This window comes from Nicotiana tomentosiformis, chromosome 12 (assembly GCF_000390325.3).
Source record: "Nicotiana tomentosiformis chromosome 12, ASM39032v3, whole genome shotgun sequence".
Lineage (NCBI taxonomy): Eukaryota > Viridiplantae > Streptophyta > Magnoliopsida > Solanales > Solanaceae > Nicotiana > Nicotiana tomentosiformis.
Genome location: NC_090823.1, coordinates 67,954,055 through 67,977,775, shown reverse-complemented (window position 1 = coordinate 67,977,775; position 23,721 = coordinate 67,954,055). Strand labels below are relative to the sequence as shown.

General features: G+C 41.4%; 1 protein-coding gene across 1 annotated transcript; it reads left to right on the top strand.

Annotated features, from left to right (window-relative positions):
- Window positions 1-2,682: 2,682 nt before the first annotated feature.
- On the top strand, window positions 2,683-22,069 carry LOC138902804 (uncharacterized). The gene is made up of 6 exons (XM_070190705.1): window positions 2,683-2,905; window positions 3,902-4,306; window positions 10,419-10,589; window positions 10,699-10,871; window positions 21,540-21,713; window positions 22,010-22,069. Exons 1-6 carry the CDS (start codon window positions 2,683-2,685, stop codon window positions 22,067-22,069), a joined length of 1,206 nt encoding a protein of 401 aa, XP_070046806.1.
- Window positions 22,070-23,721: the final 1,652 nt, after the last annotated feature.

Here is a 23,721-nt window from a genome sequence, read left to right as displayed (position 1 = left end):
TGTATTTATATGAAGTACTTATTAATTATTATGACTGCCTTCTCTTTGTTTCACTATTCATTATACTAAGATTAGTGTTTGCCTTACATACTAGTACTATTCGACAGAACTAACGCCCCTTTTGCCGGGGGCGCTATGTCTTTGAATGGATGTAGGTTGTTCCATCGCAGATAGTGCCGATCGCAGATAGTGGTGCTCTCTTTATCTCCTCACAGCAGTTTTGGTGAGCCCCATTTCTCCTAGGGGTCATGTAGTCCTTCTTTGTATTAGTTTTCACATTTTGAGGTATAGCTGGGGCCTTGTTGCCGGCCTTGTCATGTTGCTCTTTTGTATCCTTAGAGGCACCGTAGAAATTTTTGTGGGTCATGTATGTATGTTGGGGCGGTCGTTGGATCGAGTTGTATTTTGGAAACTTAACTATGGCATAATGCATATAATGAAAAATGAACTAGCAACGTTTATATATTTATATAACTGATCTCTCCCCTGTTTTACAAATAGTGACGCATTCCCTTTTTGGATCATGAATGAGTTAGGTAGGAAAGGTTTACTAGGCTTGCTCGACCGGGTTCACTTGGTTGAGCGCCGTTCGCGCTCTCCGAGGTTGGGGCGTGACAAACTTAGTATCAGAGCCTAAGGTTTTAAAGTGTCCTAGGATGTCTCAGAGCCGTGTCTAGTAGAGCCCTTCTTATCGGTGTGTTGTCGACCATATCTATAATTAGGGGGCTACTTGGACATTTAAGAATGATACCCTTCATTGTTGTTCTATATCATGCGATAGAGCGGAATGTGAGGTTGTTTTCCCCTAACTCGTGCATTGTTCTAACTTTCAGTAAATGGCACCTAAGAAGAGAGCGAGATTTGGCCAAGAAGCCAATGCCACACCAGGAGTGGCTATTGATCCCTTACTTGATAATGCGGGTGAGGATAATCCCCCTACTATCACATTGCCTGATTCGTCTACTCCAGAACAGACTACCCCAGTTCCTACACCCGCGGAGGGTGCCACAATCCCTCCCGCCGATATACCTGTTCCACCTATAGCCCCAGCTCCAGGTCTCGGTATTTCTGATGGGGATCTTATGGGAGCTATTCAGATGCTGACTCAGTTAGTAGCTTCTCAGGCCCAGAGGTCAAATGTTGCACCCACCTTATTTAGCTCGCAAGAGGATTCTTCCAGTGTTCACAGGTACTGATCCCGGGGCAGACCCTTAGGATTTCATTGATGAGATGCATAAGACTTTCCGAGTTATGCGTGCTACTGAAATAGAGGGAGTAGAGTTGGCCTCTTATCGTCTGAAAGGGGTGGCATATTTCTGGTTTGAAATATGGGAAGATTCTCGTGAGGAGGGGAGCCCTCCGGTGAGATGGAGTGAGTTTGCGGATGCCTTCATAGACCATTTCTTGCCTACCAAGACTAAGGCACACCGTGCTGTGGAGTTTGAGACCCTTAAACAGGGTAGTAGGAATGTGTGGGAGTATCATACGGAGTTCATGCCCCTGTCGAAGCATGTTGTTCATATGATGCCGACTATGGAGGCAAGAGTGCATTGATTTGTGCAGGGCCTTAGCCCTTTGGTTATTAATGAGGCTGCCACGGCTGCTCTAAATTCTGACATGAACTATGGAAGGATGGTGGCATTTTCCCAAGCGACGGAGGCTCGAAAGTTAAAGCTCAGGATGGAACGGGAAAGTAGTAGTAGGGACCGATCAGTGGGAAACCTTGGGGACTCATTCGAAGGTCGGAGATCAGCTTTTCGGGGAGGATCATCAGGGTCATCCCAGTCTTATGCTCAGTCTTCAGCTAGTGCCCCACCATTAGGGCACTATCAGCAGTAGGGGAGTCGCTTTAGGCCTAGTCAGGGTAGCAGGGGGTCCCACCATTAAGGCTGATCAGGAAGGAGATTCTAGCAGCAGCAGAGGGCCCCATGCCCTAAGTGTGGGAGGATATATTCGGGAGTCTGCTACCTGGACATGCCAGTATGTTTCAGATGCGTAATGAGAGGTCATATTCAGAGGGAGTGTCGTGCATCCCGTTAGGGTGCAGGCAGGGGCACAGCTCAGTCATCCAGTCCTATAGCTGCCACATCTTCAGCACACCCTCCAGCTCGAGGCTCTCCAGCACCCACGGGGCATGGTGCAACTATGGGTGGTGCATAGAGTTCGGGAGGACCCAGCCAATTCTATGCTATGAGTGGTCGACAGAGTGCAGAGGCTTCCCCAGATGTCATCATAGGTATATTGACTGTTCAATCTCATGATGTGTATGCCCTTATTGATCCCGGATCTTCTTTGTCCTATGTTACTCCTTTTATTGCTACGAGCTTCTGGATAGAGTCGGAACAACTTCATGAGCCGTTCTTTGTATATACTCTGGTTGGCGAATCTATTATGGTCGCAATAGGTTTATAGGGATTGTGTTGTCACGGTGCGTGGTCGGGATACCATGGCCGATCTTATTGAACTAGGAATGATTAATTTTGATGTAATAATGGGAATGGATTGGCTTTATTCATGTTTTTCCAACCTCGATTGCCGAGCCAGAATCATGAGGCTTGAGTTTCCTAACGAGCCAACTGTTGAGTGGGAGGGGAATAATGTTCTACCAAAAGGTAGGTTTATTTCTTACTTAAGGCTACAAAGATGATCAGGAAGGGGTATATTTACCATTTGGTTTGAGTTATGGACACCACTGCTGAGGTGCCTACCCTTGAATCTGTACCAATTGTGAATGAATTCCCCGATGTATTTTCGGATATGCTCCCTGGAATTCTTCCAGACAGGGAGATTGATTTTGGGATTGATATGATGCCAGGCACGCAGCCTATATCCATCCCACTTTATAGAATGGCGCCGGCAGAATTAAAAGAGCTAAAGGAACAATTAAGGGATTTGCTAGAGAAAGGTTTCATCTGACCGAGTGTATCACCTTGGGGCGCACCGGTTCTCTTTGTCAGAAAGAAGGATGGGTCGCTGCGGATGTGTATTGATTACCGGCAACTCAACAAAGTCACAATCAAAAACAAATACCCATTGCCTAGAATAGATGATTTGTTTGATCAATTACAAGGTGCTAAGTTCTTCTCCAAAATTGATTTGCGGTCCGGGTACCATCAATTGAAGGTAAGGGAGCAGGATATTCAAAAAACAGCTTTTAGAACACGGTATGGGCACTTTGAATTTTTGGTAATGTTTTTCGGGCTAACAAATGCCTCGGCAACTTTCATGGATCTTATGAGTCGAGTCTTCAAGCCGTTCCTGGACTCCTTTGTGATAATATTCATTGATGACATCCTTGTGTATTCACGAAGTCGAGAGGATCACGCTGATCACCTCAGGGCAGTTCTGCAAACTCTTCACGAACACCAATTGTATGCAAAGTTCTCGAAGTGTGAATTTTGGCTTAAATCTGTCACATTCCTGGGTCATGTCATCTCTGGAGAAGGAATTAAGGTCGATCCTCAAAAGATTGCAGCGGTGAAGGATTGGCCTAGACCTACTACTCCAACAGAGATTCACAGTTTCTTGGGTTTGGCCGAGTATTATAGGAGGTTCGTGGAGGGGTTATCCACTCTTGCCTCCCCATTGACTACCTTGACACAGAAGACGGTTATGTTCCAGTGGTCCAATGCTTGTGAAAGGAGTTTCAAGGAATTTAAATCAAGATTGACTTCGACGCCAGTATTGACCCTACCAGAGGGCACCGAGGGGTTTGTGGTGTATTGCGATTCTTCAGGGACCGGTCTTGGGTGTGTGTTAATGCAACATGGTAAGGTAATAGCATATGCTTCAAGGCAACATAACAATCATAAAAAGAACTATCCAACTCATGACTTAGAGCTTGCGGCAGTGGGTTTTGCATTAAAAAGTTTGCGACATTATTTGTATGGAGTCCACGTAGATTTATTCATAGACCACAAGAGTCTTCAATACATTTTCAACCAAAATGAATTGAACTTAAGGCAGAGAAGGTGGCTTGAGTTGCTCAAAGATAATGACATCGACATTTTGTATCATCCGGGGAAAGCTAATATGGTGGCGGATGCTCTTAGTTGGAAATCGATGGGTAGTTTTGCTCACTTGGAGACATGTCAAAGGCCCTTGGCCCGGGAGGTTCACCAGTTGGCCGGTTTGGGAGTTTGTCTTACGGACTCTAGTGAAGGGGCAGTGATTGTGCGGAATAGGGTGGAATCATCGCTTTTGACGGAGGTCAAGGAGAAGCAATACAGTGATCCAATGTTGGTGCAGCTGAAGGAAGGGATTCATAAACATAAGACTACGACTTTTTCTCTTGGCATGGATAACGGTACATTACGGTACCAAGGAAGACTATGTGTTCCAAACATAGATGGTCTTCGAGAAATAATCATGGCAGAAGCTCATACTTCTAGATATTTCGTGCACCAAGGTTCTACAAAAATGTATCAAGACCTCAAGGAAGTTTACTGGTGGAATAACATGAAGAGGGGTGTGGCGGACTTTGTGGCAAAATGTTCAAACTGTCAACAAGTGAAGGCCGAGCATCAAAGGCCCGGTGGGTTAGCTTAGAGTATAGAAATTTTAATGTGGAAATGGGAAATGATAAACATGGATTTTATGCTAGGGTTACCACACACTCCACGTAAATTTGACTCAATTTGGGTGATCGTGGATCGACTCACGAAATCAGCACACTTTTTGCCGGTTAAATCCACCAACACTGTGGTACAATATGCTCAGTTGTATATCAAGCAAATAGTCAAGCTTCATGGCACTCCAGTTTCCATCATTTTTGATCGAGGGTCCCAATTCACAACTAATTTTTGGAAGAAGTTTCAGCAAGGTTTGGGTACACAGGTAAATCTTAGCAGGGCTTTCCATCCACAGACTGACGGGCAGGCAGAGCAAACTATTCAGACGCTTGTGGACATGTTGCGTGCGTGTGTGCTTGACTTCAAGGGTAGCTGGGATGATCATTTGCCACTCATAGAATTTGCTTATAACAACAGCTTCCATGCTAGTATTCAGATGGCGCCATTTGCGGGCTTGTATGGTAGGAGATGTTGATCGCCGATTGGGTAGTTCGAGGTTGGAGAAGCTGAACTAATAGGACCAGACCTTGTACATCAGGCTATGGAAAAGGTTAAGATCATAAAGGAGCGGTTGAGAACTGCTCAGAGTCATCAAAAATCCTATTCGGATGTTCGTCGCAGAGACTTAGAGTTCAAGGAAGATGATTGGGTGTTCTTGAAGATATCTCCCATGAAGGGGATCATGCGGTTTGGAAAGTAAGGAAAATTAAGTCCGAGGTATGTCGGGTCGTATAAAATCATTCAAAGGATAGGTCAGGTGGCGTACAAGCTTGAACTACCACCTGAGATGTCATTAGTACACCCGGTATTCCATGTGTCCATGTTGAAGAAGGTAGTTGGAGATCCGTCCGCTATTGTGTCGGTTGAGACCATGGAGGTTAGTGAAGAATTGTCATATGAAGAAATTCCGGTTGCTATTCTTGATAGGCAGGTCCGAAAGTTGAGAAACAAAGAAATTGCATCTGTGAAGGTGCTATGGCGAAACCAACAAGTCGAAGAAGCTACTTGGGAAGCCGAGAATGAAATGAAAGAAAAGTACCCTCATTTGTTTGAATAGCCATGTAATAGTTCTATGAAGTTGTTTCCCTCTCAAAATTTTGTATCACTTGTTCGGCTAATATGAAGGCACTACTTTCTAGTTATATGTCCCCCCATGAGGCTTTGGTTGGTGTTATTTTGCATTCTGTTGTGTCATTTAATTCTATATATGTTGCTAAGGTGTGTTTCGGGGGCTCTCTGACAGGTGGATAGGCCTAAATACAAAGGAAACTCTGGCAAAATTTTCAGAAAGTTAGAAAGTAAGGCAAATTTGGGGCTGATGGTATGTGGCATGACTGAAACTGTGTTAAGTGAACCTTGATCCTCATTCAAGGACGAATGATCTTAAGTGGGGGAGGATGTAAGGACCCGTAAAAATTTTAACCAAAAACTCGGGGTTTCGTGGTGCCAAGTTAGATTCCTGCGTTATTATAGTAGAAATTCTTGGCGGCAAGCTTGCGAGTCGCGGTTCGGACTTTTTGGATTGAACAGTACCCTACGGACTTAGAGAAAATGTTTTGCAGAAGGATGCGTTTCTGCGGCCCATTATGCGGCCGCATAATCACTCTACGGACCGCATAATGGCCGCAGAGTGAAGCAGTACGTTGGCCAGTTTGAGGTCAGCTTTCCGATCGATTATGCGACCGCATAACCACTATGTGGACCGCATATCGATTGCATAATCCCTCTTGGGTTTTTGCGGAGGGAGTTCTGCGGTGCATTATGCGACCGCAGAACGAGTATGTGGACCACATATTGGTCGCATACCTGAGCCGTAAGTTTAGGCCCCTGAGGGCCATTTTTGCGGTCACTTTGCGGACCGCATAACCGTTATGTGGTCGCATATGCGACCGCAGACCTGTGTCGGGGCAACATTTTTCTTAATTTAAAACCCGACCCCCATTCCGTTAAAACATCCCCTTTAGTCTATTTTGAGCTCATTTTCTGATACTATAGAGTGAGAGAGGGAGCCTTAGAGTGAGAAAGTAATCCTCATCAATTATTCTTTAATTCTTGCTTGAAACTCTGAATATTATCAAGGATAGCAATCTAGGCCTCCATCCTAGAGGTAAGAATCTATACCCTAGCCCTAAATTTTTGAAACTTATACTGAAAATGAGTAATTAATAAGATGGTCCATGGGTGTGAGAGTTGTTTATCTTGCATGCATGTGTGGTAAAAAGAGTGTGGAAAAGGGAACTAGAACCATGAATGTTTTCCTAATTTTGGGTTCAATTTGTATATTGCTAAAATAGATTTAGGTTGCTAAGGGTTCCAGATAATTGTAGAGTCTAAAGAAGCGCAATTGAGGTATGTATGGCTAACTCTCTTTTTCCTAGAATCGAACTCCTGGTATTCGAATATTTGGTGTAAGTTCTGACTTGATCATATTAGAATTGTTTGCCTTAGTGTGTTGGGTTGGGAGATTCATGTTCCCTAATTATTTTTGATGTTTACCATGTCATCATGCTACTTGAGAACGTAACTATGATTTTCCAAGCTCCTTCCCTTATGTGTGAAATGCCTTATGTGAAGGTACTCATAGACTTGAATTGTAAAATGTGCCAAAGTGCCAAGAACTATTTAATAAATGAGGTTGTATGTGCCATGAAATGAAAGATGGGAAAGAGATGTGAATTGAGTGAATACTTGAAAGAGGTAATGTCTCAAGTGAGATGGCTTAGCCGATCGGGCCGAGATCAGATGCCATGCCGTACACATGGCGGCATTTGTGTTGAAATTATTGATTTACATTGTGGATATGGATATGTCTCACTTGAGATGGCTTAGCCGGTCGAGCCGAGACCGGACTCCATGTAAAAACACGGTGGCATTGTGAGTTGTGGCTTGGCACTAAAGATTATTAATCTAAAAAGATGGAAAGATTGAATTGGAAACTATGTAATCCTTACTTGGTGTTTTCTTTGTATTTTTATGAAGTACTTATTGATTATTATGACTGCCTTCTCTTTGTTTAACTGTTCATTCTACTAAGATTAGTGTTTGCCTTACATACTAGTACTATTCGACAGTACTAACGTTCCTTCTGCCGGGGGCGCTACATCTTTGAATGGATGTAGGTGGTTCCATCGTAGATAGTGCTGATCGCAGATAGTGGTGCTCTCTTTCTCTCCTCACAGCAGTTTTGGTAAGCCCCATTTCTCCCAGGGGTCATGTAGTCCTTCTTTTGTATAAGTTTTCACATTTTTAGGTATAGTCGGGGCGTGGTTGCCGGCATTGTTATGTTGCTCTTTTGTATCCTTAGAGGTGCCGTAGACGTTTTTGTGGGTCATGTATGTATGTTGGGGCGGTCGTTGGATCGAGTTGTATTTTGGAAACTTAACTATGGCATAATGCATATAATGGAAAATTAACTAGCAAGGTTTATATATTTATATAACTGATCTCTCCCCTGTTTTACAAATAGTGACGCATTCCCTTTTTGGATCATGAATGAGTCGGGTAGGAAAGGTTTACTAGGCTTGCTCGATCGGGTTCACTCGGTTGAGCGTCGGTTTATAGGGCATTTTTGATGCCCAATTTCGCGGCCACTATGCGACCGCATAACTGTTTTGCGGGCCGCATTCTTGTCGCATATCCCTCATTGGGATTTTTTGGAGGGAGGTTCTGCGGTGCACTATGCGACCGCAGAACCGTTCTGCGATGTATTATGCAACCGCAGAACAGGTCTGCAAGCCGCATAGTGACCGCAGACCAGGTCAGTTTTTTTCCTGTTCTGGCATCAATTTTCACGATCGTTTCGCGGACCGCATAACAACTATGCGGTCGCATATGCGACCGCAGAACCCGTTCCGAAGCATCAATTTTGGGGTTTTTAAACCCGACCCTATTTCGTTAAAACACATCCCATGGACCATTCTGATAATATTTTTTGATATTTTTAGAGTGAGAGAGAGGGTCATATAGGGAGAAGTGATCTTCATCACATTGCTCTCCAACTCTCACTTAAAATCTTGAAGATTATCAAGAGAGGCACCTAGGTTTTCTTCCTAAGAGGTAAGATTCTATTACCCCTACTCTTAATTTCAAAATGTAACTAGAATGGGCCACTAGTAGGGTAATTCATGGGGATGAGAGTGCTTACCTTGCATGCATTTATCCTTGTAGTATGAGGGAAGATTGTGAGCTAAGGATGATAGAGAATGGGTTGGGGAACGAAGGAATCTTCCACAAAAAGGGCCTTAAAACATTGATGCGCACCTAGTGTTTGATAATATGCTCAAATGAGCTAAAACCATGTTCATCTTCCTAATTTTGGTCCAACTTGTTATATTTCTAAAATAGATTGAAGTTGCTAGAAATTTTGGATCATTTTAAAGTTTGAGAAGCTTAATTGAGGTATGTTGGCTAAACCCCCTTCTTCTTAGAATCGAACCCCACGGTGTTCATGTAATTGGAGTAAGCCCTTGATCATTATAGAATTGGCGATTTCTAATGTGTTTGTGGTGAAGGATGTAAGTTCAATATTTATTCTAAATGCTTCATCATGTTATCTTGTTATTTGAGGATGCGTTCCAAATGTGGAATATGTGCTAGCAAGGTTAAGACTTCATGTCAAGATCAAAATAAAGGTTGCTATGCCAAATTATATGAAAAGCCTCTATGTGTCTAAAACTCCCAAATTGCTCATATGTGAATTTAACGTCTTGAATGGGAAGCCTTATTGTTGTTGATAATAATAATAATGTTGGAATGTGGAAAAGAACTTGAATTATGAAATACAGCCTAGCGCCAAGAATAACTTTATAATTGGGGCCACTCGTGCCATTTTATTGAAAGTGTGGGAAAGAAATATGAATTGAGATGACGGATTGAATATGGGTGATGTCTCAAATGAGATGGCCTAGCCGATCGGGCCGTGATCGGAGGCCATGCCGCACGCATGGTGGCATTGTGCTGGAAATTATAATGAAATTGTGGTAATGTCTTAAATAATATGGCCTAGCCGATCGGGCAGAGATCGGACTCCATGTAAGAATACGGAGGTATTATGAATTGTGGAATATCGGTACTAAAGGTCACCCAACCTAATAATATGGAAATTGCCTTGAAAATGTATATGATCCTTAACATGTTGTTTTACTGTTATTTGAAGCCCTTATTGAATTTTTGACTGTTCCTCTTGTATTATTATTCATTCTATTGAGTTGGTGTTTAGCTTTACATACTAGTGCTATTCGACGGTACTAACGTCCCTTTTGCTGGCGGCGTTGCATCTTTAAATGGATGCAGATGGTTACATAGCAGACAGTGTTGATCACAGATAGTGCTGCATCCTCTTCTCAGCTGACTCGGTGAGCCCCATTTCATTCCGGGGTCATGTATTGTACCTTTGCTTATATTATGGTCACTTTTTGAGGTATAGCCTGGGCCTTGTTGCCGGCACCATCTTTACTCTCTTTTGTATCTTTAGATTCTCCGTAGATACTATGTGGGTTGTATATGAGTGGTGGGAATGTTAAACAAGTATATGTTGTGTTTGATCACTTGTTCATATCAGACTATAAGAATTTGTGTATTTTGAGACTTAAAGGCGAAATAATTAATGAAATCACATCTTTTCTTGATCATGGGATAATTGGGTAGATAGTATCTATCAAGCTTGCTCGGTCGGGTTCACTCGATTGAGCGCCGGTCGCACTTCCCGAGGTTGGGGCGTGACAAACTTGGTATCAGAGCCTAAGGTCTAAAGTATCCTAGGATATCTCGGAGCCGTGTCTGGTAGAGTCCTTCTTATCGGTGTGTTGTCGACCATATCTATAAGTTGGAGGCTACTTGGACATTTAGGAATAATACCCTTCTTTTGCCAAGGAGCCAACGCTGCGTTGGGAGTGGCTGTTGACCCTTTACTTGGTGAGGCAGGTGAATACCCGAGGGGTGAGGATAATCCCCCGACTACTACACTACCTGATTCCACTACACCTGTTCAGGCCACACCAGTTCCTGCAACTACTGATGGTGCAGCGTTCCCCCAACTGATATTTTGATTCCACCTCCAGCCCCAACTTCCGGTTCTGGTATTTCTGATGGGGATCTTAGGTAGCTATATACATGCTAACATACATAGTGGCTTCTCAAGCCCAGAGATCAAATGTTGCACCCACTTCGTCTAGCCAACAAGGGGATTCTAGTGGTTCTAGGGTGAACAGATTTCCTCAGTTGGATCCTTCGGTGTTCACAGGTTCTAATCCCGAGGAGGACCCATATGACTTCATTGATGAGATGCATAAGACTCTCCGGGTTATGCGCGGTACTGAGACGGAGGGAGTAGAGTTGGCCGCCTACCACTTGAAAGGGGTGGCATATTATTGGTTTGAGCTGTGGGAGGACTCTCGGGAGGAGGGGAGCCCTCCAGCGAGATGGAGTGAGTTTCCTGATGCCTTTATAGACCATTTCTTGCCTGCCGAGACTAGGGCAGCCCGTGCCGTAGAGTTTAAGAATCTTAAGCAAGGGAGTTGGAGTGTGTGGGAGTATCACATGGAGTTCACGCGCCTGTCAAAATATGCTATTCACATGTTGCCTACTATGGAGGCTAGAGTGCGCCGGTTTGTGCAGGTCCTTAGCCCCTTGGTTATCAATGAGGCCGCTACAGCTGCCTTGAATTTGGACATGAACTATGGGAAGATTGTAGCATTTGCTCAAGCTATAGAGGACCGTAATTTGAAGAACAGAAGGTTGCGAGAGGGTACCAGCAAGGCCCGGTCCGCGGGTAACTTTGGGGAGTAATTTGGTGGGGGAGGATCAGCTTTAAGGAGAGGGTCATCAGGGCCAACCCAGTCTCATGCTCATTCTTCAGCCAGTGCACCGCCAGCAGGGCACAGGGCAGCAGGGGACCCCACCATCAGGGCCGATCAGGAGGGAGATTCCCGCAACAGTGGAGACCCCGATGGAGCGCACTGGTTCTCTTTGTGAGGAAGAAAGATGGATCACTGAGGATGTGTATTGACTACAAGCAGCTCAACAAAGTCACACAATCAAAAATAAATACCCACTACCAAAAATAGATGATTTGTTTGATCAATTACAGGGTGCTAGATACTTCTCAAAAATTGATTTACGATTCGGGTGTCACCAATTGAAGATTGGAGAGCAGGATATTCTGAAAACAACTTTTAGGACCCGGTATGGAAATTTTGAATTTTTGGTGATGTCTTTTGAGCTAACAAATGCCCTAGCGGCTTTCATGGATCTTATGAATCAGGTTTTCAAGCCTTTCCTCGACTCCTTTGTGATAGTGTTCATTGACGATATTCTTGTGTATTCACGAGGTCGGGAGGACCATGCCGATCATCTCAGGGCGGTGTTGCAGACTCTTCATCAGCACCGATTGTATGCAAAGTTTTCAAAGTGTGAATTTTGGCTTGAATCTGTCACATTCTTGGGTCATGTTATCTCTGGAGAAGGAATCAAGGTTGATCCTCAATAGATTTCAGCAGTAAAGAATTGGCCTAGACCTACAATGCCCACCGAGATTCGTAGTTTCTTGGGCTTAGCAGGGTATTATAGGAATTTTGTGGAGGGGTTCTCTACTCTTGCCTCTCCATTGACTAAGTTCCAATGGTCCGATGCTTGTGAAAGGAGCTTCCAGGAGTTGAAATCAAGATAGACTACGGCGCCGGTGTTGACCCTGCCAGAGGGTACAGATAGATTTGTGGTGTATTGTGATGCTTCAAGAATTGGGCTTGGGTGTATGTTAATGCAACATGGAAAGGTTGTAGTATATGCTTCTAGGCAACTCAAGAATCATGAAAAGAATTATCCAACATACGACTTAGAACTTGCGACGGTGGTTTTTGCATTGAAAATTTGGCGTCACTATTTGTATGGGGTCCATGCGGAGGTATTCACGGACCAGAAGAGTCTTCAATATATTTTCAAACAAAAGGAGCTTAATCTGAGGTAGAGAAGATGGCTTGAGTTACTCAAAGATTATGACATCGATATTCTATATCATCCGGGGAAAGCTAATGTTGTGGTGGATGCTCTTAGCCGGAAATCTATGGGTAGTTTAGAACACTTGGATGTATATCAAAGGCCATTGGCCAAGGAAGTCCATCGATTGGCTAGTTTGAGAGTTTTTCTTACGGAATCTAATGAAGGAGGGGTAATAGTGCAAAATAGGGCTGAATTATCGCTTGTTATGGAAGTCAAAGAGAAGCAACACAACGATCCCTTTTTGGTGCAATTGAAGGAGGGGATTCAAAAACATAAAACTATGGCTTTTACTCTTGACATGGATGATGGTACACTAAGGTACCAAGGGCAACTATGTGTTCCGAATGTAGATGGTCTCCGGGAAAGAATCATGACTGAGGCTCACGCTTCTAGGTATTTCGTCCATCCAGGTTCTACAAAGATGTATCACGATCTCAAGGAAGTCTATTAATGGAATGACATGAAAAGGAATGTGGCAGACTTTGTGGCAAGGTGTCCGAATTGTCAGCAAGTGAAGGCGGAACATCAACGGCCAGGTGGGTTGGAACAAAATATAGAAATTCCAATGTGGAAGTGGAAAATGATTAATATGGACTTTATGGTAGGATTACCTCGCACTCCGCGCAAGTTTTACTCAATTTGGGTGATTGTGGACCGACTCACGAAATCAACTCATTTCTTGCTAGTTAATTCTACCGACACAGCGGAACAGTATGCTCAGTTGTATATCAAGGAAATAGTCAGGCTACATAGCACTCCAGTTTCTATCATTTCCGATCGAGGGGCTCAGTTCACGGCCAATTTTTAGAAGAAATTTTAGCAAGGTCTGGGTACTCAGGTGAATCTTAGTACAGCCTTCCATCCACAAACTGACGGGCAAGCAGAGCGGACTATTCAGACACTTAAGGACATGTTGCGTGCTTGTGTTATTGATTTCAAGGGTAGCTAGCATGATCATTTGCCACTCATAGAGTTTGCTTATAATAATAGCTTTCATGCTAGTATTAAGATGGCACCATTTGAGGAATTATATGGTAGGAGATGTAGATCTCCCATTGGGTGGTTCGAGATTGGGGAAGCAGAGTTGATAGGGCCAGACCTTGTACATCAGGGTATGGAAAAAGTTAAGATCATAAAGGAGCGGTTGAAAACTGCTCAGAGTCGTAAAAAATTCTATTCGGATTTTCGTCGCAGAGACTTGGAGTTCAAAGAAGATGATTGGGTATTCTTGAAAATTTCCCCCATGAAAGGTGTAATGCGATTTGGTAAGAAAGGGAAATTGAGTCCGAGGTATGTCGGGCCGTACAAAATCAATAAAGGAATTGGCCAGGTGTTATGCTCCGCAGTATTATATTACGATGATGTTACACTCCGCAGTAATTTATTACGACGATGTTACACCCTGTAGTATTATACGTTGAATTTGTCGTAATATAATTGACATCAATTATAGGACAAGATTATTTGGAGATTTTAAGTATTATGCTATTTCAAACAAATGATGAGTAAATTCGTGAAGGTAAAAGGGTAAACGAATCAAAGAAAATGAATTTCGTTGAAGGTTGTCAATTTGGGATATAATACGATCCGAGCCATAATACCCGGTACTTATGGACTAGTACCATACAAGGTACCCCATGACCACAATAATAGAGTACATAAAGTGTGTTAAAAGTGAGTAGTATTTTAAGTAATTTGAGATAATTCTTAATTGTGTGGGCATCAATCCACGTGTAAGTAGCTAGAATGACTAATATTCACTACTTAGTAGGTGGACGTGGATACACCTAAAGAAGAGGTTCTCTTATGATTAGCTAGCTGGAGGAATGGCAACACATTTGATCAAAGTGTAACACGTGTGAGATCAAAAAGTTCCACGAAATCATGTCACTTTTGGAGACAAAGTGAAACTATTTCCTTTTCTCTACTACTACTAGAATATTAGTAGAACTCATTTAATTAAAAAAGGGATGATGCTTGAGAATTTCTTGAGCAGCAAAGCAAAGTAACGATCTTAAGAAAAAATTTCATACGAAATTATACTGCGTAATAGCAACGGGATTTTGCGATTCTAAGGAAGTACAGTGCAATCTTTCTCAAGAATATCATACGGATTTTCCCCTACTTCGATCAGCCGTTACATATTTTTCGCTAAGGACGTGTGTTAGAGGGATTGTCATGAGAATCGGTTCAGGTATGTTAAGGCTATCCCTTCTTTCCATTTTGGCATGGTCCAAATAATACAAATGAAACGAGCAAAATAAGCAACTTTCATAAATGACTCTATTCATAGAAGTACTAGGGGTGTCTATATTCTTGATTCCCCATGTTAATTATTATTATATCTTCTGTTCACGGGTCTCAGAAAAATACGTAATTGATAAAGTTTATCCGAAAGGCATATTGATTTTATGATATTCCGAGAAATCTTAGTAACGTATTTCTTATGCATTTCATGCATTTATACATGTACATTGACCCATGACCAGATGGCATTATATACGCGTATATTATATGTATATGAGATATGGGAAAAGGTTATGGCATTATATTCTTACCACCACCTGATCAGCTGGTATACGTTGATGATTTTGACCACAATGGACGAAATGATATGATGGGATGCCCTCAGAGGCTTGATGATGTTATGTACACCTATACCTATGCATGAAATGACACTTAGACGCACGTGCATGACATTATAAATGTTTCAGAATTTACAAAGTTATTTAGATTTACAGGCGAAATTCTTTATTCCATGTTTCATCTTTGTCTCTTATGTATTGATCTTCATGCTTTACATACTTGGTACATTATTTGTACAGACGTTCCTTTGCTTGGGGATGCTGCATTTCATGCCTGCGGGTCCCAATATATAGGTTGAGAGCCCTCCAAGTAAGCTATCAGCTCAGCGGAAGGTGTTGGTGCGCTCCATTTGCTACGGAGTTGCTATTGGTCAGCATGATTAGGACATGTGTTGATTGGTATGGCGGGGCTCTGTCCCAACCTTTATGACATTTATGTATCCTTAGAGTCTTGTAGACATATGTCGTGTACGTGAAAGATTGTACGCCCTTATCGGCCTATGTTTAGTGTAATTTTGGTCTTATAGGCCTTATGTCACATGTATAAGTTTTTATGTTTTATTGGGTCATCTTTTATTGAATATTTCCTTATGTTTATTCTGGTTAGCCCATGACGGCCCGTTTAGCCCATTTGCTAATGACAGTACGAAAAGAATGATATGTAACGTTGGTACTCGGTTGAGTAAGGCACTGGGTGCCCGTCGCGGCCCATCGGTTTGGGTCGTGACAAAAGTGGTATCAGAGCAGTTCTGTCCTAGGGAGTCTACAAGCCGTGTCTAGTAGAGTCTTGTTTATGGGTGTGTTTTGCACCACACTTATAAGCAGGAGGCTACAGGGGATTTAGGACTGTCACTCATTCTTTTTACTCTAGATCGTGTGGTAGAGCTCAGTTGTAAGAACTCAATTTCCTAAACTCTATCTTATTCATAATACGACGATGCCTACATCTAGAAAGACGGTTGGTAAGGGATTGAATGCGGCTGTGGAAGAGTTGAGTCATATGAAGTCAATTTTGCATCATGCTTATGATGAGTTAATACAAGGTTTCCAGCAGATCTTGTGTGTACTAGGACATGTGAGCTTCTGGAAAAGGATCCCTAAGGCAAGAATATCTATCCACCCATATGGTGAAAGCCAATGAGAGATTCAGAAGCTAGATACAAGCTTCAACAAGTAAAAGAAGCAAGATGAAGAAGGGTACGAGGTACTCAGCTAGTGAATTTTATCATTACTTACCACTCAGGAAGGGAGATATAAGCATTTTGAGTTACATTCCATAATAACAGAGGTATGTACAATTGGTCACACCTATCTCAGTTATGCCCTATGGGAGATGATAGATATAGTTTAAGAGAAGGATATGATATCGGGATCAAGTTGGGGTTAGAGTAACCCAAAATGGTGCATGGATTGTTAGCATTAGTTGATACTTTTGAAGGATAGCGCAAATGTGGTAATAGATCTCCTTGTGAGACGCCCAGATAGTGCACTCTAGAATAGTACAACTAGATATGAATACTACAAATATAGGCACCGGAAGCCTTGAAGGGATAAATATTACCTTAGTGTGGCTCCCGTCCCTAGTAGAGAGATAATGTTAGGCAACCCGAAGAGCCGGTGGATGGAGGAAGGGGAGCTAAAAGCAAAAAGGTGTCTTGTTGAAGTTTTCTGAATAAAGTAACACACAGAAATGTTAGCAGGGAAACAAGAAGAGAGTTAGTGAAGCATTATGAGTAAGATGTGATACATGGATCACAACGGTAGATCGAAAAAAAAGAAAAAAAAGTATTACAGAGTCTATAGTCAAGTGAAGGAAAAGACGAGAGGTCACAGGCCTTGAGACAATAAAAGAGTATAGGCCATATAGTCATATACTTATTTCGAGAAATAAGTTCGTGACTCCAATGCGACTATTAGAAGGAAAAGTTAGACCCCAGAATAACAGAAATCAGTATGGACTGGTGAACAAGATAAACTAAACATGAATTAGGTACTGAGTGATTTGATAATGGTCGGCATCATGATAATTTCAGATTTCGTTCTGGCGATAATAGAATGGACAACAAAAGAAGATTCATGAGAAATTCAGAGAATGGTCATTCAGGAAGACGCTTCCCTAAAAGCAAGTAATGTGAGCAAAGTTAAGCTTAAGGGATTGTATGTGCCAGTTATACTAAGTATCACCTCGCTAGTAAGGAATTTTGTTATCCTTGGTATAGAAGGATTACCGCAAGGCGAGTAAGGGTCATCAATGATGTGAAAAAAAGCCAAAGACAAAGAGGTAAAACATCTATAGGCAGATAGTTGTAGCCTTAAATCTTAGTACTCCCCTAAAAGGGGGAATATGAAGTGATGTGGCATTAAGTCAGAATTAAGTGGTTATAGTAACTATGGAATGGTAAAGGAAGAATGCGATAAACATGAGAAAGGAATGAGATTACATTTATCCAAATCCTACAGATATGCTACGATTCCAGAACATTATGCAAGCATGGCGTCAAGGAGAGGAAGTATGGGTTCCTCCCGAGATGTTATTGATAAATAAGGAGTCAGTGCGAGACGTAAGTTAAGAGAAAGGAAATAACCCAAGAAAGAGTTCGCGGAGTAATGATATGAGAATGGGCCAACGAATAGTTAGTAATTGATTCAGGAAGAGCCTAGTTATGGCTAGTCAAGAGGATACAGACAAATCAGTAGGTCATGCAAGATAAATATAGTATAACGCAATATAGTAAATTCAGCCTCGCAGTTATGACATTGTAATACTTGAGATATATTCGGATAGGAGTTGAGAAAGTTAAAGGTACCATATGAGTGTTAAGGAAATAAAAGAGAATGTCACTGGGAAGACAGTCAAAACTTCAGTTTAGAAGCAACCATACGAGAACATGAGTGTGGAAGTAAATAACTAAGGATAATTATAGGTGAGTACGAACATCAAGAATTCCATCAAGTATACAATGTAATAAGATCGTAGCTTTACAAGAGTCAGGGGATCTTACCTAGGTACTACAACGAAAGACTAGATGAGGAATTAAGGAATGAGGCTTCAACCTAAGCACAGTGACCTAAAGAGGAAATGGTTTTGTAAAAATAGTCTCACTACAACATTGTATGCACTCCATAAGAAAGTGGCGCCTACCGTGGCTAATGAACGAGAAGTAAAATCAAAAGTAATATTCGAGATCAAATGAGTTGCAGAAAAATTATAGCATGCGTGGGAACTAAGATAAGCTAAGTATGCACGCAACAAGGGGGCAGAAAGACCAGGAAAAGTAATAGCTTATGTTTAAAGAAAGATGAGAAGGAACGAAAGGAATTATTCGATCAATGATCTAGAGTTAGCTATGCTATGAACACACCTAAGATTTCGGAGTATTATCCATGCAGCATATATACTGACAATCATACAGATGTAGAATACTCTGGTATAAGTTAAAAGAAAGAAATGAGTCCATATCATAGACAAGAGATTGAATTGTTAAATGATGGTATCACGAATATTCCATAGCGTCTATGAAAGGCTAAAGTAATAACTAATACCAAGAGACATAGATCGGAAGATAGCTTAAGCCTACATAAAGGCTGATCAGAAGGAAGAGGAAACTAAAGAGTTACATCAACAAAGTAAATCAGGAGTCTAATTATTGGACCCAGAAAATTATAGAAATCATGATCGAGAGCATTGCTAGATCACCCTTAATATCGGCAGTACAAAAAAGATAGTACAACAATCATAGTTATAATGGCTCTACAATAAAGCCAGTTAGAAAAGTAACAACCTCATAAGAAGTCAGTATGAAGCTCCCACCAGATTGTAGTATTATAATAGAGCTTCAAGTTGTGGATGTGAATCATACCTATGTGGAAGGGAGGTTATGAAAGAGATAGAAGATATGATGTGAGAGTTTAAGGTAAGTAATGTAAAGGTGAACAACGTATGAGATACACAGGTGTAGAAGGTTGTGAATAATCTATACATCAGATAGAAGACTAGAACCACTAGGATTCAGTATCCATGAATGATAGCGGCATCATCGGTAGCATGTATTCCAGCCTATGGTTTTAGGTATCGAGAAGCCTGATTAAGAGAGTAAAGAAGATTTAGAGATGATGTGATGTCTTTCTTGATGTTCCAGAATGACATAAGGAAATATATGATGCAAGCAAGTTGAAAGGTTGTGACTAATATAAATAGATAGGTGTAGGTCGCAGGCTATTGTATGGTAAAGCGGTAATGTTCTAGAAGACATGAGTAAGGATAAGAAAGGGCGAGTGAGAAGGTGACGAGAATGGATAAGTCCTCGGGATTAAAATACCCACGGAATGTGAATCACATTGGGATGCTATGAAATACGGTTATGGAAGCATGGTATCCCCCCCCCAAGGTGGATTAGTCTAATCATTTCAGATGTTTCCTGATGAGACGTGAGCCCTAGCGGCAATGTATTACGTAAGAAGTTTCAAGTCTTCAGTGGTAGAATGTAGATCAACATTGAAGTGAATCAACAATGGATGGACAAAAGTTACAAAGTATGAGATGAGATTAGGCTATCAGTCTTAATATGAACAGTGATGAAGATTCATTAAAGGACTCAGATTTATACATATAGGATAAGCAACGAGCATAACCTTGAGTTTGGTAGCAGACCTCAGTAATGGTACATCTAAGTAAGAGTTATGGTATAGTATGACCTACCTAGATGCAGTAACGTCATGCGGGTAGATAACCGTGTCTATGAAATAAGATATAGCAATATTCGTAAGTTCGACAAAGTACCGAGCGAAGAACTTCAGTGTACTTATAGATGCCCAGTGGGACATCTTGTCAAGCTCTATATATATATTCACAAAGTGAGACCTAGATATTGGCTAAAAAACATCGGAGGAAAAAGGAAATAAGAGTCGCATAGGCGCACTTACAAAGTCAGAGTCGTACAGGCTGCATGATAGAATGTAGCAATAGTTACGAGATTGGAAGGATTCCGACCACAAGTCGTGGAATGAGAAAGAGGCCTAAAGGGGGGAATGCCTTCGTCTTTGGATTTATTAATAGAACAGTTGCCTAGATGGCAAGGAGAGAATACTAAACTATTCGGAAGACATAGATTTTGAAAATGATAAGTGCATCAGTCAACATTCTAGGACAAATGCTCCAAAGGGGGGAATGATGTTACGCTTCGCAGTATTATATTACGATGATGTTACGCTCTGTAGTAAATTATTACGATGATGTTACACCTTGTAGTATTGTACATTGAATTTGTCGTAAGATAATTGACATCAGTTCAAAGACAAGATTATTTGGAGATTTTAAGTATTATGCTATTTCAAACAAATGATGAGTAAATTCGTGAAGGTAAAAGGGTAAATGAATCAAAGAAAATGAGTTTCGTTGAAGCTTATAAATTTGGGATATAATACGATCCGAGCCATAATACCCGGTATTTATGGACTAGTACCATACAAGGTACCACATGACCACGATAATAGAGTACATAAAGTGTGTTACAAGTGAGTAGTATTTTAAGTAATTTGAGATAATTCTTAATTGTGTGGGCATTAATCCACGTGTGAGTAGCTAGAATGACTAATCACTGCTTAGTATATGGACATGGATACACCTAAAGAAGAGGTTCTCTTATGATTAACTAGCTGGAGGCTTGGAAACACATTTGATCAAAGTGTAACACATGTGAGATCAAAAAGTTCCACGAAATCATGTCACTTTTAGAGACAAAGAGAAACTATTTCCTTTTCTCTACTACTACTAGAATATTAGTAGAACTCATTTAATTGAAAAGGGGGTGATTCTTGGGAATTTCTTGAGCAGCAAAGCAAAGTAACGATCTTAAGAAAAAATTTCATACAAAATTATACTGCGTAATAGCAACAGGATTTTGTGATTCTAAGGAAGTACGGTGCAATCTTTCTTAAGAATATTTGTCAGCATGATTAGGACATGTGTTGATTGGTATGGCGTGGCTCTGTACCGACCTTTATGATATTTATGTATCCTTAGAGGCTTGTAGACATATGTCGTGTACGTGAAAGATTGTACGCCCTTATCGGCCTATGTTTAGTGTAATTTTGGTCTTATAGGCCCTATGTCACATGTATAAGTTTTTATGTCATATTGGGACGTCTTATATATAATATTTCCTTATGTTTATTCTGGTTAGCCCATGATGGCCCGTTTAGCCCATTTGCCAATGACAGTTCGATAAGAATGATATGTAATGTTGGTACTCGGTTGAGTAAGGCACCGGGTGCCCGTCGCGGCCCATCGGTTTGGGTCATGAAAAAAGTTGTATCAAAGCAGTTCTGTCCTAGGGAGTCTACAAGCCATGTCTAGTAGAGTCTTGTTTATGGATGTGTTGTGCACCAGGTGGCATACAAGCTTGAGCTACCACCCGAAATGTCATTAGTCCACCAGGTATTCCATTTGTCTATGTTGAAGAAGGTAGTTAGAGATCCATCAGCTATTGTGCCAGTTGAGACCATTGAGATTAATGAAGAATTATCATATGAAGAAATTCCAGTTGCCATTCTTGATAGGAAAGTCCGAAAGTTGAGGAATAAAGAAATTGCCTCCGTGAAAGTGTTATGGCGAAACCAGCAGGTTGAAGAGGCCACGTGGGAGGCCGAGGAAGAAATAAAGAAGAAGTATCCTTACTTGTTTGAATAGCTATGTAATCCTTTCTTTTTATGAATTTTGTATCACTTGTTCAACTAATGTAAAGGTATTCCTTTAGATTATGCGTTACTTATAAGGCCACGATTTGTATTGTTATGAGTTTGTTACTCCGTTGAGTTGTGCATATGTTTGTAAGATGTGTTTCTGGGGCTCTCTGTCAGGTGGATAGGCCTAGTTACAAAGGAAACTCTGGCGAAATTTTTGGAAATTTGAGGAATTAGTTAAATTTGGAGCTGCTGGTGTGGAGTATGAAAAACAACTAGGCTGTTCAAGGTACTAATAATGTACCCTAATCCTCATTGGGCAGTAGTACGAATTTCTGTGGCCCATTCTGCGGCCGCAAAACCACTTTGCGAATCGCAGACTGGTCACAGAGTGGGTAGATTTCTGAGGCATTTTTGATTCCCAATTTCGCGGCCACTATGAGACCGCATAACCATTTCGCGAGCTGCATTCTTGTCGCATATCCCGCCTTGGGATTTTTTGGAGGGAGGTTCTGTGGTGCACTATGCGACCGCAGAACCCTTCTGTAGTGCATTATGCGATCGCAAAACAGGTCTGCGGGCCGCATAGTGACCGCAAACCAGGTCAGTTGTTTTCCAGTTCTGGCATCCATTTTTGCAGTCATTCACGGACCGCATAACCATTATGCGGTCGCATATGTGACCGCAGAACCCGTTCCGGAGCTTCAATTTTGGGGTTTTTAAACCTGATCCTATTTCGTTAAAACGCATCGCATGGACCATTTTGATCATATTTTCTGATATGTTTATAGTGAGAGAGAGGGTCCTAGAGGGAGAAATGATCTTCATCACATTGCTCTTCAATTCTCACTTAAAATCTTGAAGATTATCAAGAGAGGCACCTAGGTCTTCTTCCTAAGAGGAAAGATTCTACCACCCAAACTCTTAATTTCAAAATGTAACTAGAATGGGACATTAGTAGAGTAATTCATGGGGATGGGGGTGCTTACCTTGCATGCATGTGTCCTTGTATTATGTGGGAAGATTGTGAGCTAAAGATGACAGAGAATGGGTTGGGGATGAATGGAATCTTCCACAAAAAGGGCCTTAAAACATTGATGCACACCTACTGTTTGATAATATGCTCAAATGAGCTAAAACCATGTTCATCTTCCTAATTTTGGTCCAACTTGTTATATTTATAAAATAGATTGAAGTTGCAAAGAATTTCGGATCATTTTAGAGTTTGAGAAGCTCAATTGAGGTATGTTGGCTAAACCCCTTCTTCTTAGAATCGAACCCCACGGTGTTCATGTAATTGGAGTAAGCCCTTGATCATTATAGAATTGGCGATTTCTAATGTGTTTGTGTTGAAGGATGTAAGTTCAATATTTATTATAAATGCTTCATCATGTTATCTTGTTATTTGAGGATGCGTTCCAAATGTGGAATATGTGCTAGCAAGGTTAATACTTCATGTCAAGATCGAAATAAAGGTTGTTATGCCAAATTGTATGAAAAGCCTCTATGTGTCTAAGACTCCCAAATTGCTCATATGTGAATTTAACGTCTTGAATGGGAAGCCTTATTGTTGTTGATAATAATAATAATGTTGGAATGTGGAAAAGAACTTGAATTATGAAATACGGCCTAGCGCTAAGAATAACTTTATAATTGGGGCCACTCGTGCCATTTTATTGAAAGTGTGGAAAAGAAATATAAATTGAGATGACGGATTGAATATGGGTGATGTCTCAAATGAGATGACCTAGCCGATCGGGCCGAGATCGGACTCTGTGTAAGAACACGGTGGTATTGTGGATGAAATTGTGAAAAGGGTTGATGTCTCAAATGAGATGGCCTAGCTGATCGGGCCGTGATCGGACGCCATGCCACACACATGGTGGCAC